The sequence below is a fragment of the Erpetoichthys calabaricus genome, chromosome 12 (genome assembly GCF_900747795.2).
Source record: "Erpetoichthys calabaricus chromosome 12, fErpCal1.3, whole genome shotgun sequence".
NCBI classification, from domain to species: Eukaryota; Metazoa; Chordata; class Cladistia; order Polypteriformes; family Polypteridae; genus Erpetoichthys; species Erpetoichthys calabaricus.
Window position 1 is genome coordinate 95,745,361 of NC_041405.2, and position 13,550 is coordinate 95,758,910.

General features: G+C 37.7%; 1 protein-coding gene across 6 annotated transcripts in view; it reads left to right on the forward strand.

Moving 5' to 3' along the window:
- diaph2 (diaphanous-related formin 2) overlaps positions 1–13,550 on the forward strand; it is a 1,308,662-nt gene that overhangs the window by 430,527 nt on the left and 864,585 nt on the right. For all 6 annotated transcript variants that reach the window (XM_028815924.2, XM_051935345.1, XM_051935346.1 and 3 more), the window contains one exon: positions 11,320–11,438. In XM_028815924.2, the coding sequence (XP_028671757.2) occupies positions 11,320–11,438 (119 nt within the window). The remainder of the gene's footprint in view (positions 1–11,319; positions 11,439–13,550) is intronic.

The following is a 13,550-nucleotide window of genomic DNA, read 5'->3' on the forward strand; positions in this document are numbered from 1 at the left end:
CACTTCACCTGCCTGTGCTCCAACTGGAAAAACAAAAGTAATGTTATCAATTTTCATTTACCTTATATAGACATATTGTAGCCCTAAAAACCTTTTTTGATACTGTTGTACATTACAGATCTGTTTCTCAATGCTGAAGCTAAACAGACCTTGCAACATTTCTGTTTCCTGAGCAGCTGTATTAACTTCTGGAACAGCTAATGTAGGGGATGCAGTAGGCTCAGGCTTGTCTTGTGCTCCCCCTGTGCCCCCCAAAAATGATCAAATGTCCAGAGCATCTCTCTTAACTGCCCCCACATGATTGGCTGTTTGGAACAGCAGGTTATTTGCATTAAAGATCAGGTGTACCTTAAGAAATGACCACTGCATTTAAGTAAATATTTAAAGGGAAACAATAGTAAACATTATTTTTTATGAATTATTTCATTACCTCCATATGTGCATAGATAATTCTCACTATATGGTTTGCAGTCCACATGCAGTATATGTATAGGTCAATTGACCACATTTTCTGTAAGGTTGCCAAAGCTGGGAACCTGGATTCAAATGTGTGAATGCACACTAGGAAAAGATAAAAAAACAAACATTTTAAACTTTGGATTATTTTCACTGAATAACAACTTGCCTTTTCAGTCAGAGGGGAAGGTGCAATAAGTGGAGGCAACTGATGAAAGTTGCTCTGCATGGCTGAAATTCATTATTTCTATAGATACAAGTCAAAAAATTCTGTTGCCTTGGAATTTTCAATAAAAGAAGCCTGATGCTTTTTGTTAATGCACAATTTGAAATCATTGGCTCTTTTGTCAAGCCGATTTATGCTTTAAGCGAGAGAATAGAATTGGATAATATTGGGGCCAAGCCAGGCAAGGTTAGATTTAATGTGCCAGTGTAGCCTGGAGTTGATAAGAATCATGTTGTAGAGCATATTCCGTTTTTCTTATTTATTATCATTTACTGTTGTAGTATTTGATCTTTATACAACATGCTCAGTGTGTTTATGTCTAATCTTAATTGCTGTTAATGGAATAGATTGTACCTCTTTGATTTGGCTTGACGTTTTATGAGTTGATTGATAGTGAATAATTGACCAGACAGTATCATTTTATTGAAATTCTGCAGAAGTATTTTGAACTCTGCACTTTTCTTTATCTTCATTCATAATAAAAACATTGCAGAAAGGCAAAACTGGTGAATATATCAAATGGGAAAATTTTCATTCTTTTCCTGTTTCTTTCTCAAGGCAGTTTGTTAGAAGTACTTAAAACCACGCAGAAAGGAAATTGCTCATGCTTTTATATAAATATTTCAAACACTTCACATTCCCCTTAAATTCTCATAGGACTGAATTTTACATTTTTAAAGTTGTGTAGAAGGCATTGATCTCAAACATGCATCTTTTAAGCTGAATGTATTGTTAGTTTTCTGTTGTTCTTCCTCTTCAAGAAATCATACTACAGAATATGTTAAGATAGTTAGTTAAAAAAACACTATCTAAAAAAGTATTTGCATGATGCAAAATTACTTTTGACAGAAGGAAGAAACAGTTTCTTAAGGATTTTTTGCATCATTAAAATGTTTCTACAGTGCAATGTATCTGTTTAAAATATTGCAGCAGAATACTAAATAGGAATTTGCGTAAAGTTACACAGACTTTAAAAATATATATATATGTATATATATATTTTCTTTCTAATAATGATTGTATTACTGAATAGCAAATCTTATATTTTTGATTGGTTGAACAGTTTAGTAAATTTGTTGCTATTTTTCATAAGTCAATTTATTTAATATACAATTTAATTAATTGTGCTCAAGTGCTGCAAATTTTTGCCCTCCATTAAATTTTAACTCGTGCCATTTCATCAGTGGTTTTGAGTAATTCCAATTTTTGTTCTGTTATTTCTGGTGTTTTTTTTATTAATAGAAGTTATTTCTTTGTTTCCAGAACTATATTTCAGACTTCTTCACTCTTACAATTTGTCCCTAGAACCGATGAGCAGTACACATGTCAGAACATCGTTTTGTGAATTTAATTTTTGTTTTTACATGCTAATATCATTATCTACATTTTCCTGAATTCTTTTTATTGTCAGCTAATTAGGTTTTTTTTTTTTCCTCCTTCTGCTCCCCATAACCCTTCCACTTATCACTGCCATTCCTAAACCATAGTGCTCATTTGGGAAACAGAGTGTATTAAGTAATGCTTGAACAAAGACAAGCTGTTAAGAATATTTATTTGGTTTCTTGTTGTGGTTCATTTCATTTGAATTCTGATTGTCTGTTTTATTCTACCATTTCATTTGCTAATTTAAAAGATCTACGTGTGATGCTATCCTAAGGTAAACAGAACTGTAAAGCTCATTACTGTTGTTTCTCAAACCTCAAATTAGAACAGAAAGATCTTTGGACAAACAATTATTATGTTCAGCTCTATAAAATTTAGCACATCATCTATGTTTCCAGTCCACTGAGCACCACACTTCACAATAGCTTTATTCTTTTCTTGTTGTGATTTCTGTTGAGACTGCTAGTCCTCAGTTCTCTCCTTTATTAAAAGACATCATCTTCCTCTGATATTGTTCATTTAATTTCTTTAAGACATCAAACAATTTTGAAGAGGATTCCAAAGCAGCAGATTTATTTGTAGCATCCTTTACTCACACCTCATTACCTCAAGAGGAATCTCCACTTCTTTGCTTATATCACCATTATTAATTTGGTTGGTGCTGAATTTCATAATGTGACCCTTTAATTTCTAGAAAAGCTTTAATCTGGTAATATGAAAGCAAACAATTGACTACTTAAGTATTTTTAAAGAAATGATGCTAAAATAAATATTAAAACTTGTTGTCAAACAGAGAAAGGCTATAAATAAATCTATTTTTAATAAAGTAAAATTAAATATTATATCGTAGAGTTATTCTAACAGTAAGAATTCTAGATATAAATAAATAACTTATAAATTATGTATACATACAAGGGACATTCACAAACTTTCCTCACTTTTATACAGTATTTTTGTTGAAAACGGTGAAGGTGGGAGAAGTAGTAATTGGGCATTGTTGGTACAATACATCGCAAATGAAGATGACTACGTAGAAAAGTGATGTCATTTGTTTTTGAAATTCTTAATAAACAGAGTTTAAAAAAAGTGCAGAAACTTTTTGAATGTCCCTCGTGTGTATATATTATATATATATAATATTGTGGGAGATGGCCGGCTGTTCATCCCGGCCAATACCCCCAGGCCGCTAGATGGAGCCCTCCCTGTAGCATGGGAGTGCCCCGAAGACCAGCAGGAAATTATGGACAATGGAGTTTTTATTTCCAACCCTTCTGGACACCGTGGGGCCCACCAGAGGACGCTACAGGGAGGCTCAAGGACTTATACGTGCCCTATAACCCGGAAGTACGTCATGATCACATAACCAGAAGGAACGACGTGCTTCCGGGTTGAAGAAAAGGACTTTTTAATCTGACCCGGAAGTGATAATGAATCATGGACTATAAGATTGGAACCACTTCCGGGTCAGGGAGTATAAAGGATTGTGGGAAACCCCAGACGAGTGAGCTGAGCTGGGAGGAAGGGTGGCAATGCGTCTGGGAGAGGAAGATTTGGTTATTGTATTGACTTGGTGATTTGTATGAGTAGTGTGGAGTGGAGGGTGCTTTGTCACATTATTATTATAAAAATAAAAAGTCTTGGACTTTTACCTGGTGTTTAGCGTGGTACCTGAGGGTTCAAAGGAGCACTAGCGCCCCCTACTGTTACAATATATATATATATATATATATATATATATATATATATATATATATATGTAGAGAGAGAGAGAGAGAGAGAGAGAGAGTGTGTGTAGCAGATAATTTTTCCAATTTCATGTTCATTAAGCCACATTTTTATTATTTTTTGCACCTTTAAAAATTAAATGGATAGCTGTGAACAATGGATGTTCTTTATCCTTCCTTCACTTTTGAAACATCTGGTTAAAGCAGCACTAAGTTGCTGTGCCATAGCAGCAGTTAGTAACTGTAACGTTGTTGGGTAAGTAGACACTTGTTAGAGGAAAGAGATGGGAGTCAGAGGTAATGTAAAACCAAAACTAATAATAATTTGCAGTGACTGTTTCATAATCATTTCAGTGTTTGCCATTTCCAAAAGGTTTATTAAAGTTAAGAAATTTGTCAAATGCAAAGAAATAGTAGTAAAATATTTCTATCAAATATTTTTTGGATATTGCCATTGAATATCTGTTTTTCAATAGTAATGTCTTATCTCATCTGAATGCATATAATGCATCCATCTAATATTCATTTGCAGCCAATATTTGATTTACATTATGGTTTTAGAGACCTTTCTTTCCATCCATCTATCCATCCATCCATCCATTGTCTCCCGCTTATCCGAGGTCGGGTCGCGGGGGCAGCAGCTTGAGCAGAGATGCCCAGACTTCCCTCTCCCCGGCCACTTCTTCTAGCTCTTCCGGGAGAATCCCAAGGCGTTCCCAGGCCAGTCGAGAGACATGCCCTCCAACGTGTCCTGGGTCTTCCCTGGGGCCTCCTCCCGGTTGGATGTGCCCAGAACACCTCACCAGGGAGGCGTCCAGGAGGCATCCTGATCAGATGCCCAAGCCACCTCATCTGACTCCTCTCGATGCGGAGGAGCAGCGGCTCTGAGCCCCTCCCGGATGACTGAGCTTCTCACCCTATCTTTAAGGGAAAGCCCAGACACCCTGCGGAGGAAACTCATTTCAGCCGCTTGTATTCGCGATCTCGTTCTTTCGGTCACTACCCATAGTTCATGACCATAGGTGAGGGTAGGAACATAGATTGACTGGTAAATTGAGAGCTTCGCCTTGCGGCTCAGCTCCTTTTTCACCACGACAGACCGATGCAGCGCCCGCATTACTGCGGATGCCGCACCGATCCGCCTGTCGATCTCACGCTCCATTCTTCCCTCACTCGTGAACAAGATCCCGAGATACTTGAACTCCTCCACTTGAGGCAGGATCTCGCTACCAACCCTGAGAGGGCACTCCACCCTTTTCCGGCTGAGGACCATGGTCTCGGATTTGGAGGTGCTGATTCTCATCCCAGCCGCTTCACACTCAGCTGCGAACCGATCCAGAGAGAGCTGAAGATCACGGCCTGATGAAGCAAACAGGACAACATCATCTGCAAAAAGCAGTGACCCAATCCTGAGCCCACCAAACCGGACTCCCTCAACGCCCTGGCTGCGCCTAGAAATTCTGTCCATAAAAGTTATGAACAGAATCGGTGACAAAGGGCAGCCCTGGCGGAGTCCAACTCTCACTGGAAACGGGTTCGACTTACTGCCGGCAATGCGGACCAAGCTCTGGCACCGATCGTACAGGGACCGAACAGCCCTTATCAGGGGGGCCGGTACCCCATACTCTCGGAGTACCCCCCACAGGATTCCCCGAGGGACACAGTCGAATGCCTTTTCCAAGTCCACAAAACACATGTAGACTGGTTGGGCAAACTCCCATGCACCCTCCAGGACCCTGCTAAGGGTATAGAGCTGGTCCACTGTTCCGCGACCAGGACGAAAACCACACTGTTCCTCCTGAATCCGAGGCTCGACTATCCGACGGACCCTCCTCTCCAGGACCCCTGAATAGACTTTTCCAGGGAGGCTGAGGAGTGTGATCCCTCTGTAGTTGGAACACACCCTCCGATCCCCCTTCTTAAAGAGGGGGATCACCACCCCGGTCTGCCAATCCAGAGGCACTGTCCCTGATGTCCATGCGACCTTTCTTTCACATTAGCAAATTAATCAAATATTGATATACACATTTTGGATCAAAGCAAATTTTAATGCTTGTTCTGAATTCTTTTAATGCAAGAAAAGAGTTATCAAGAAATTTTAGAAACTTATGTGTTTGACCCTAAAATTAATGTTGTCGATATAGGAATTTTTGTTTACAGTAATCCCTCCTCCATCGCGGGGGTTGCGTTCCAGAGCCACCCGCGAAATAAGAAAATCCGCGAAGTAGAAACCATATGTTTATATGGTTATTTTTATATTGTCATGCTTGGGTCACAGATTTGCGCAGAAACACAGGAGGTTGTAGAGAGACAGGAACGTTATTCAAACACTGCAAACAAACATTTGTCTCTTTTTCAAAAGTTTAAACTGTGCTCCATGACAAGACAGAGATGACAGTTCCGTTTCACAATTAAAAGAATGCAAACATATCTTCCTCTTCAAAGGAGTGCTTGTCAGGAGCAGTGACTGTCACAGAGATAGAGAAAAGCAAACAGATCAATAGGGCTGTTTTTCTTTTAAGTATGTGAAGCACAAAGCTGTTGAAGGCGGCAGATCACACCCCCTCCGTCAGGAGCAGACAAAGTAAGCTGTTGAAGGTGGCAGCTCACACCCCCTCCGTCAGGAGCAGACAAAGTGAGACAGAGTTTGTTTTTCAATCAAAAATCAATATGTGCCCTTCGAGCTTTTAAGTATGCGAAGCTCTGTGCAGCATGTCGTTTCAGGAAGCAGCTGCACAAAAGATCACAACGTGAAGATAATCTTTCAGCATTTTTAGACGAGCGTCCGTATTGTCTAGGTGTGCAAACAGCCCCCCTGCTCAATCCCCCTACGTCAGGATCAGAGAAAGTCAGCGCAAAAGAAAGAGAAAAGTAAGCCGGGTAGCTTCTCAGCCATCTGCCAATAGCGTCCCTTGTATAAAATCAACTGGGCAAACCAACTGAGGAAGCATGTACCAGAAATTAAAAGACCCATTGTCCGCAGAAACCCGCGAAGCAGCGAAAAATCCGCGATATATATTTAAATATGCTTACATATAAAATCCGCGATGGAGTGAAGCCGCGAAAGGCGAAGCGCGATATAGCGAGGGATTACTGTATATTAAAAAAATCAACATGACTATAGTACTTTTCCTTGATAGCATTTCTTCAGATATATTTATTTTATATGCTAAACTGGTACACAGGAGTTGGTTAACCTTGTGAACATCTCATCTACAATATTAAAATTTTCTTAGGAATACCTGAAGTATGATGTGACAAGAAAATATTTATAAAATTAAATTTCTATTTTAATGTGCATCATTAGCTTTAGGTTATAATCAACACCATCCCGGATGTCAAACAATTTACTGCTAACATGTTTATCTTCAGTTGTGAGAGGAAACCGGAATACCCAGAGAAAAAACCCACGAAGACACATAGAAACCCACAAACTCTAGTGACCCGGATTAGGATTCAAAACCAGGACACTAGATTCATGTGGCAGCAGCATTAATGACTGTGCAAACTCTGAAATACAAATACAAATTGCTTTAGAACTACAATTGCCTATGGACCAGGCTCTGTATTCCTCCAGTGGGAAGCACTTGATCATTTTCTCACTAGAGCCCTAAACCACTTAACGTGGCCACTCCAAAGTCAGAAGCAGTAGCTATACTCAAATTCTTTCTGTTTTTTTGATCGCCTCACTTTATAATGAATAATTCAACAATAATTCCAGCTAAAGAATCTAAAGAATCATTTCCTAATGTGCTGTTTTCTACCACACCACTTGGTATCTTATGCCATGTGTCTATGGTTCTCGGTGTGAAGAACAACATATTAATGTTTATATAAAATTTACCCTTAACAAGTTTCCACCTGGGTCCACCGTGTTCTAGTTGAACTCATTTTAAAGGAACATTCTCGATCCACTGTACTAATTCCCTTCAAAACTTTGAACACTTCAATCATGTCACCTCTTAATCTGGTTTTCTTTTCCTTTTTAATCTTTTAGCATAACTCATCTCTGGACTTTTCCTAGTGCTGCTATGACCTTTTTGTAGCGTGGAGACCAAAACTGTACACAGTGCTCCAAATGAGGCCTTACCAGTGTGTTATAAATCTTCAGCATAACCTCCCTGTTAGCCTTCCTAATGACTTCTAAACACTGTCAGAAGTTTGCTTTTGGTGAGTCCACTATGACTCCTAAATCCTTCTCATAAGGTGTAATTTTAATTTCAGACCTCCCATTGTTTTTTCAAACCTAACATTTTTACTTACTACATGTAATTTACTTTACATGTACTTACATTAAATTCCATCTGCCTCAAATCTGCCCAAGCATGTATGCTGTCTAAGTCCTTCTGTAATGATTCAATGGATTCTATCTTATTTGTCAATCCTCCTAGCTTGGTATCATCTGCAGGCTTAACCAGCTTATTATTTATATATCTATCCAAATCATTTATATATTTAAAAAATAATAGCGGCCCTAGCACTGACCCAAGTGGGACACTTCATCCAATTCTGGAAAGGTACCTCACACCATAACCTTCTGCTTCCTGTGTCTGAGCCAATTTTGCACCCCACTACACACGGAACTCCCACCTTTTTGATTTGATGCTCAAGCTTTCACGTAGCAGCTCATCAAATACTTTCTAAAAGTCAACATAAATAATATCATATGCGCTACTTTGTCTGTCGTTTTGTTGCTTCCTCATAGAATTCCAACATGTTAGGAAAACATGACCCCACTCGTCTGAACCCATGCTGACTGTTCAGGAAAACTCCTGCTCTTGCCATGTGTTGCTTAACCTTTTCCTTTGATAATTCCTTGAATAAATTTAGTAATTTAAATAATTCTGATGCACATTAACCTTTCTAGTCTATGGTTACTTCGTTCTGCCCATTTTATAACTTGTCATTTTCCAGTCCTTCTGAATTTCCCCAGTGTGTAGTGTCTTTCTAAAAATATGTAGATAAATATAAATAAGAGTTTATATATGTTTTTACTAATTTCCTTAAGCACTTGATGATTAATATTGTCTGGTCCTGGTGTTTTATTTGATTTCTGCCTATTTAATCTGACCAGTACCTCTTCTTCTACAATTTCCAAATCAATCAGTGCTTCTTTAGTAGTCCCTATTGCCACTGGGAGTTATTCCACTTCCTCACATGTGAAGACTTCAGAAAAAGCCTAACTATCATGATTTGTGGAATTGTGTGAAAGAAAGCATCGAACAGTAAAATAAACTCTGTTGTGAAATAAGTTTTTGGTTATCTTACTACCAGTAATATTACTACTACTACCTCTGCTACTACAAGAAACTAAGGTGTGTGATCCTTAGTAATTGAAAAACATTTTGTAAACAGTGCTCATCATTTCAGGGTGCAAGTCCATAGGTACTGTCCTTGCCTTTGACTAAACATTTTAGATTCACCCTAAAAATATCTCATCGACTATACCATTCTGTTGACCTTTTCCACTTTTTTTGTGTAGATTGTGTCCACCCAAATCAGGAGTTGCTTAAAGTGCTCCATGTACCTTAAAAATATTTATATCCAATGTCTATTTTGCCCCAGTTTTGTAGAACAGCCTGAGTGGTATATCCCTAAGTGTTCCTAAGTTTTCAATTGGTTTACCAGATCATAGTTGATACTGCTGTGGTCTCATAGAACTCCTCTTGCTCCTTAGCCTTCTGCTAGCTCTGAATTTATGTCATACTTCCTGAATCTGAATCTATACCTTACTGAGTTTGCACAAATAAGTCCTAAATTTGCAATGTGATGAAAACCAAACACCTGTTTGCCCCAGGTACTTGCAGTGCCCTGTGCTTCAAAGGACTTGCTGTTCTTTCAGATCCCATGTTCCTAGCATCTCCACTGATCTGGAATAAAAAACTTCAGTAGCTCAGAGTTGGTCTTGGAGAACAAGGTATTTCTAGCATTTCATTTTTAAAACATATGGATTTAGATCAGATGAAACAACTAAAAAAGATTATCACGGTACTTAATTGACTAGTGAAATAAAGTGATACGTTTCCATATTCCAAGATATAGTTTCTTTTCATTTTGATCTTTCTTTTTCTGTCCATACTGACTATTATTGAACCTTACTCCTACCTTTTACCATGTACCAACTCCCCCACAGTTGTTTGACCTGATCACCTTGTCATTAGGCTGTTTCTAAAGAACACCGCAGCAGTTCATGGTCTCCCTGTCTTTAAATCCCTGGTTGAACTATCATAGGAGTCAATATTGGGATTTTAGACCAATTATATTAAAGGGAAATTCTTCCAGCAGCACATGGCACTCAGATAGATTACTATATGGAAGGATCACTGGGTCATAAGTCCCCCAAAAATGACAAAGTCACAGTTTTATTTTACATATTTTCCTGGATTTCATTTTTCTCATAGTAAGAACAGAGTGAGCAGAGAATGCAGTATGGATTTACTTATTTAGGATATCGGCCCACTGCTGACTGCTTTTCCTATGATAATCCGAAGGCTTTATCAGCTACATTGCACAATTTTATTATTGCCAAGAGTAATTTCTTTATGATTGAATTTTTGAACCAGGGTATTGTATTGTGATATTTATTAAGACATTTTTTAATACAAGTTTTGGTATTATCCCCTCTTGCCGGATAGTGCATTTCAAAATGTTATCAAGCAATTAAAAAGAAGGTTTTTATGAGCATCCCAATTACCAAATTAAATTAGAAATTCCATTTTGATGCTTCTAGGAAACTTTACCGTCATCCGTATATTAATTGTTTTTTTTTCTTTCTCCTTTTCTTTTTAGAAATAATTGAAACAAAATCTGTTATCCTGGTCTTTCACTCCTGAGATTTATTGTGGGTTCAAAAAGTGTTTGAAATCATCTTGTAATATGTTAGGTCTTCGTTTTATTTTAGTTAAATCTAGTAACATTCTCTGAACCTGAAAATTCATTTATTGTGCCACCGTTAACGAACAAGCTTCTTCAAGTAAATACTAGTTTTCTAGCATATTAAATTTATTAAAGTTTACTGAATTCTGCTTGAAGAGCCATATTACATTGTGCCAGGTAAATAGTTTACACATCTTACTGTTATTGGAATATTATTAAAGCTTGTACTAATTAAATTTCTTAATAATATTTATTTTAAATAATAACAAGTCTTTTTTCAGGTAGGACTTTTAAAGTTAAAAAGCTAAAAGAAATGATATATTTTTGTAATGATATATTTTTAAACTGGTTGCTTATTTTCTTAAATCATCCGTTCCTTTTTTTTTATTACACTCCCCCCTCCCCAGATTGGAAAAACAGTTGTATTTACAAATTAAATTAAAAGGTAATTAAATTGTTTAGTCATATTTTCCAAATGAATAAAAAGATTGTTGTATCACAGGGCTGATTTTTGTTACAGTGATGTATTATTCTTACTTTTGGTTTAACTCACACTGAGAAAGATTATTTGTTCCCATTTTATAAAGCCTTTAAATGTGCATCTTGTATTTTTCCCTGCAGCATCAATTTTAACACACACATTTTTCTCTGTAGGCCTCAATACTATAAGGTGATAGAAGAATGCATTTCACAAATTGTGTTGAATCGCAGTGGAATGGACCCTGACTTTGGCTACAGGCACAGACTAGATGTTGATTTTATGCATCTTGTTGGTAAGTTTCCAAGCTCTTTGTTGGATCACAATTTTAAAATAAGTAAAAAAGGCTTTAATTTGTTTTCTAATTTTAAAATTTATCACATTTCAGAAATTCTATAAGACTAAGGCAGATTTGTATTGGATTTAACAATTCCGTGCAGAACAATTCTTATTAAGTATAATTCCTAAACAGTAAAAACCAAGTAACAGCAAAGCATCTTCTTGCCATGTCTCTACACTTATAATAATTGCAAAAATAGAAGATGTATTAAGAATGTATTTGTTTTTTTTAGTTTATAGACACATGGTGGAATAAATAGGGAGTGTACAAAAGAAAAGTAAAAAAAGAAACAATATCCAATTGCTCCTCTGAGCCTTCTTAGTACAGACACTGTCTCTGTCTCCCACCTGAGTTGGTCCATTCAAATACCAACCTTTCAGTTAAAACCCATAAGCACTCCTCTTTGACCTTCTGTCTCTGACTTGTTCACACAACCCTGGATTTCTTACTCTACTACAGGTAAAATTCTATTGCAATGAATATCTTTACAACAAAATTTTCATTACAACAAAGTATTTTTATGGTCCTGACAGTTTCCCCATATGATACGAGTTTATAGAAATCTTGTTACTACGAAGTACATTCAGCAGATACTTTCATTACAACGAAGTGCCCAAAAGACCTTGAAATGCCTGAATAAATCATCCACAGAGCAGTTTTTTCTGTGGTCGCAGCTCAGTTGTACACAACGATCCCTAAACAGAAACATTGTAAAAAAAAATTCTTTCTTCGACCTTTCCTCATACTGTTTTTTTTTTTTTTACTGTTTTTGTTTTCTGTGGTTTTCAGTGATACCTTTTTGCTTATTGCTCGTCAACATTTGAAAAACATCTGTTGGAATTTAACTCATTGTCACCCTCCTATAGAAATGGAAAACACAAAAAACAATAACAGTTCATATTAGAAAAAAAACTTTACATTTTTGGAGCTCTCAATTGCGGCAAAAAGAAAAAAGACATTGCCAGTGAATTTGTAATTTCGCCATCGACACTGTCAACTTTCTTGAAAGACCGGGCAAAAAAAGAAGAAAAATCTCAGGTTGCAAATGTATGTGAACTGCTGCATTTGAAGACGTCGAAAAAGCCGTTTTTATTATGTTCAGTGATGCTTGTTCAAGAAACATTCCTATTAATGCGGCACTCATTCAAGAAAATGTGAGGTTTCTAAACTCCCTTGGGTCCTCCCCCAACTGGACAACATGCCGAAGAGCGTCCTGAAGTGTGATCACCGCATCTGTGGAAGACTTTTTATCTGTTGCCGGGGCAACAGCAGGCTCGCAGCTCTGCTGCAAACTCGATGGGTGATGCAAGGAACATTGTAAATGCAGTGAACAGGATTACTTGGCCATTAACCTGGCCACAACCCTGCCTGACTGCTGTGTTTGTTTATAGGAGAGTGGCAGATCCTGCTACAATAAATAACCATGCTGTTCCTGTTTCAAGTTGAATAAAGCAGGTTTTGCTAAAGTACTGAGACACAGCCTCGTGTTTTGGGGTGTAAGACAGGGACTTATAGCACAACCCCAATCTTTTAGGATTCGCTTCTGTGGTGCCTCACTGCACCGCTGTGATCCTGCTGTTCCCCTGCCCCAGCAACGGACAAAAAATCTTCCACAGACGCGGCAGTCACATTTCGGAACACACTTCAGCGTGACGTTCCCGTTGGGTGGGGGGGGGATTGGGGGGATCCTAAAAGAGTTCAGAAACCTCACAATATGAAGAAGAAGAAAAGGATGCTTCGGCTTCTGATTGATAACTGTGCTACCCACAGCATGGTTCTGCATTTAGATAATGTTCGCGTTAAATTCCTCCCACCCAATTGCACAGCAGTGATTCAGCCATTGGATTTGGGCATCATTCGCACCCTGAAATAGTATTATGTCATTTAAATGCTGAGATAAATTCTTGTCAGCATAACTTGTAGACAGGAGAAGATTAAAATTAACATGAAAGAAGCTATTGAAATGATTGCAGACGCCTGGATGCAAGTTAAAAAAAGCACTATAGCGACAAATACAGAATCTCATTGCAACAAAATTTTCATTACAACTAAATATTTTTTAGGTCC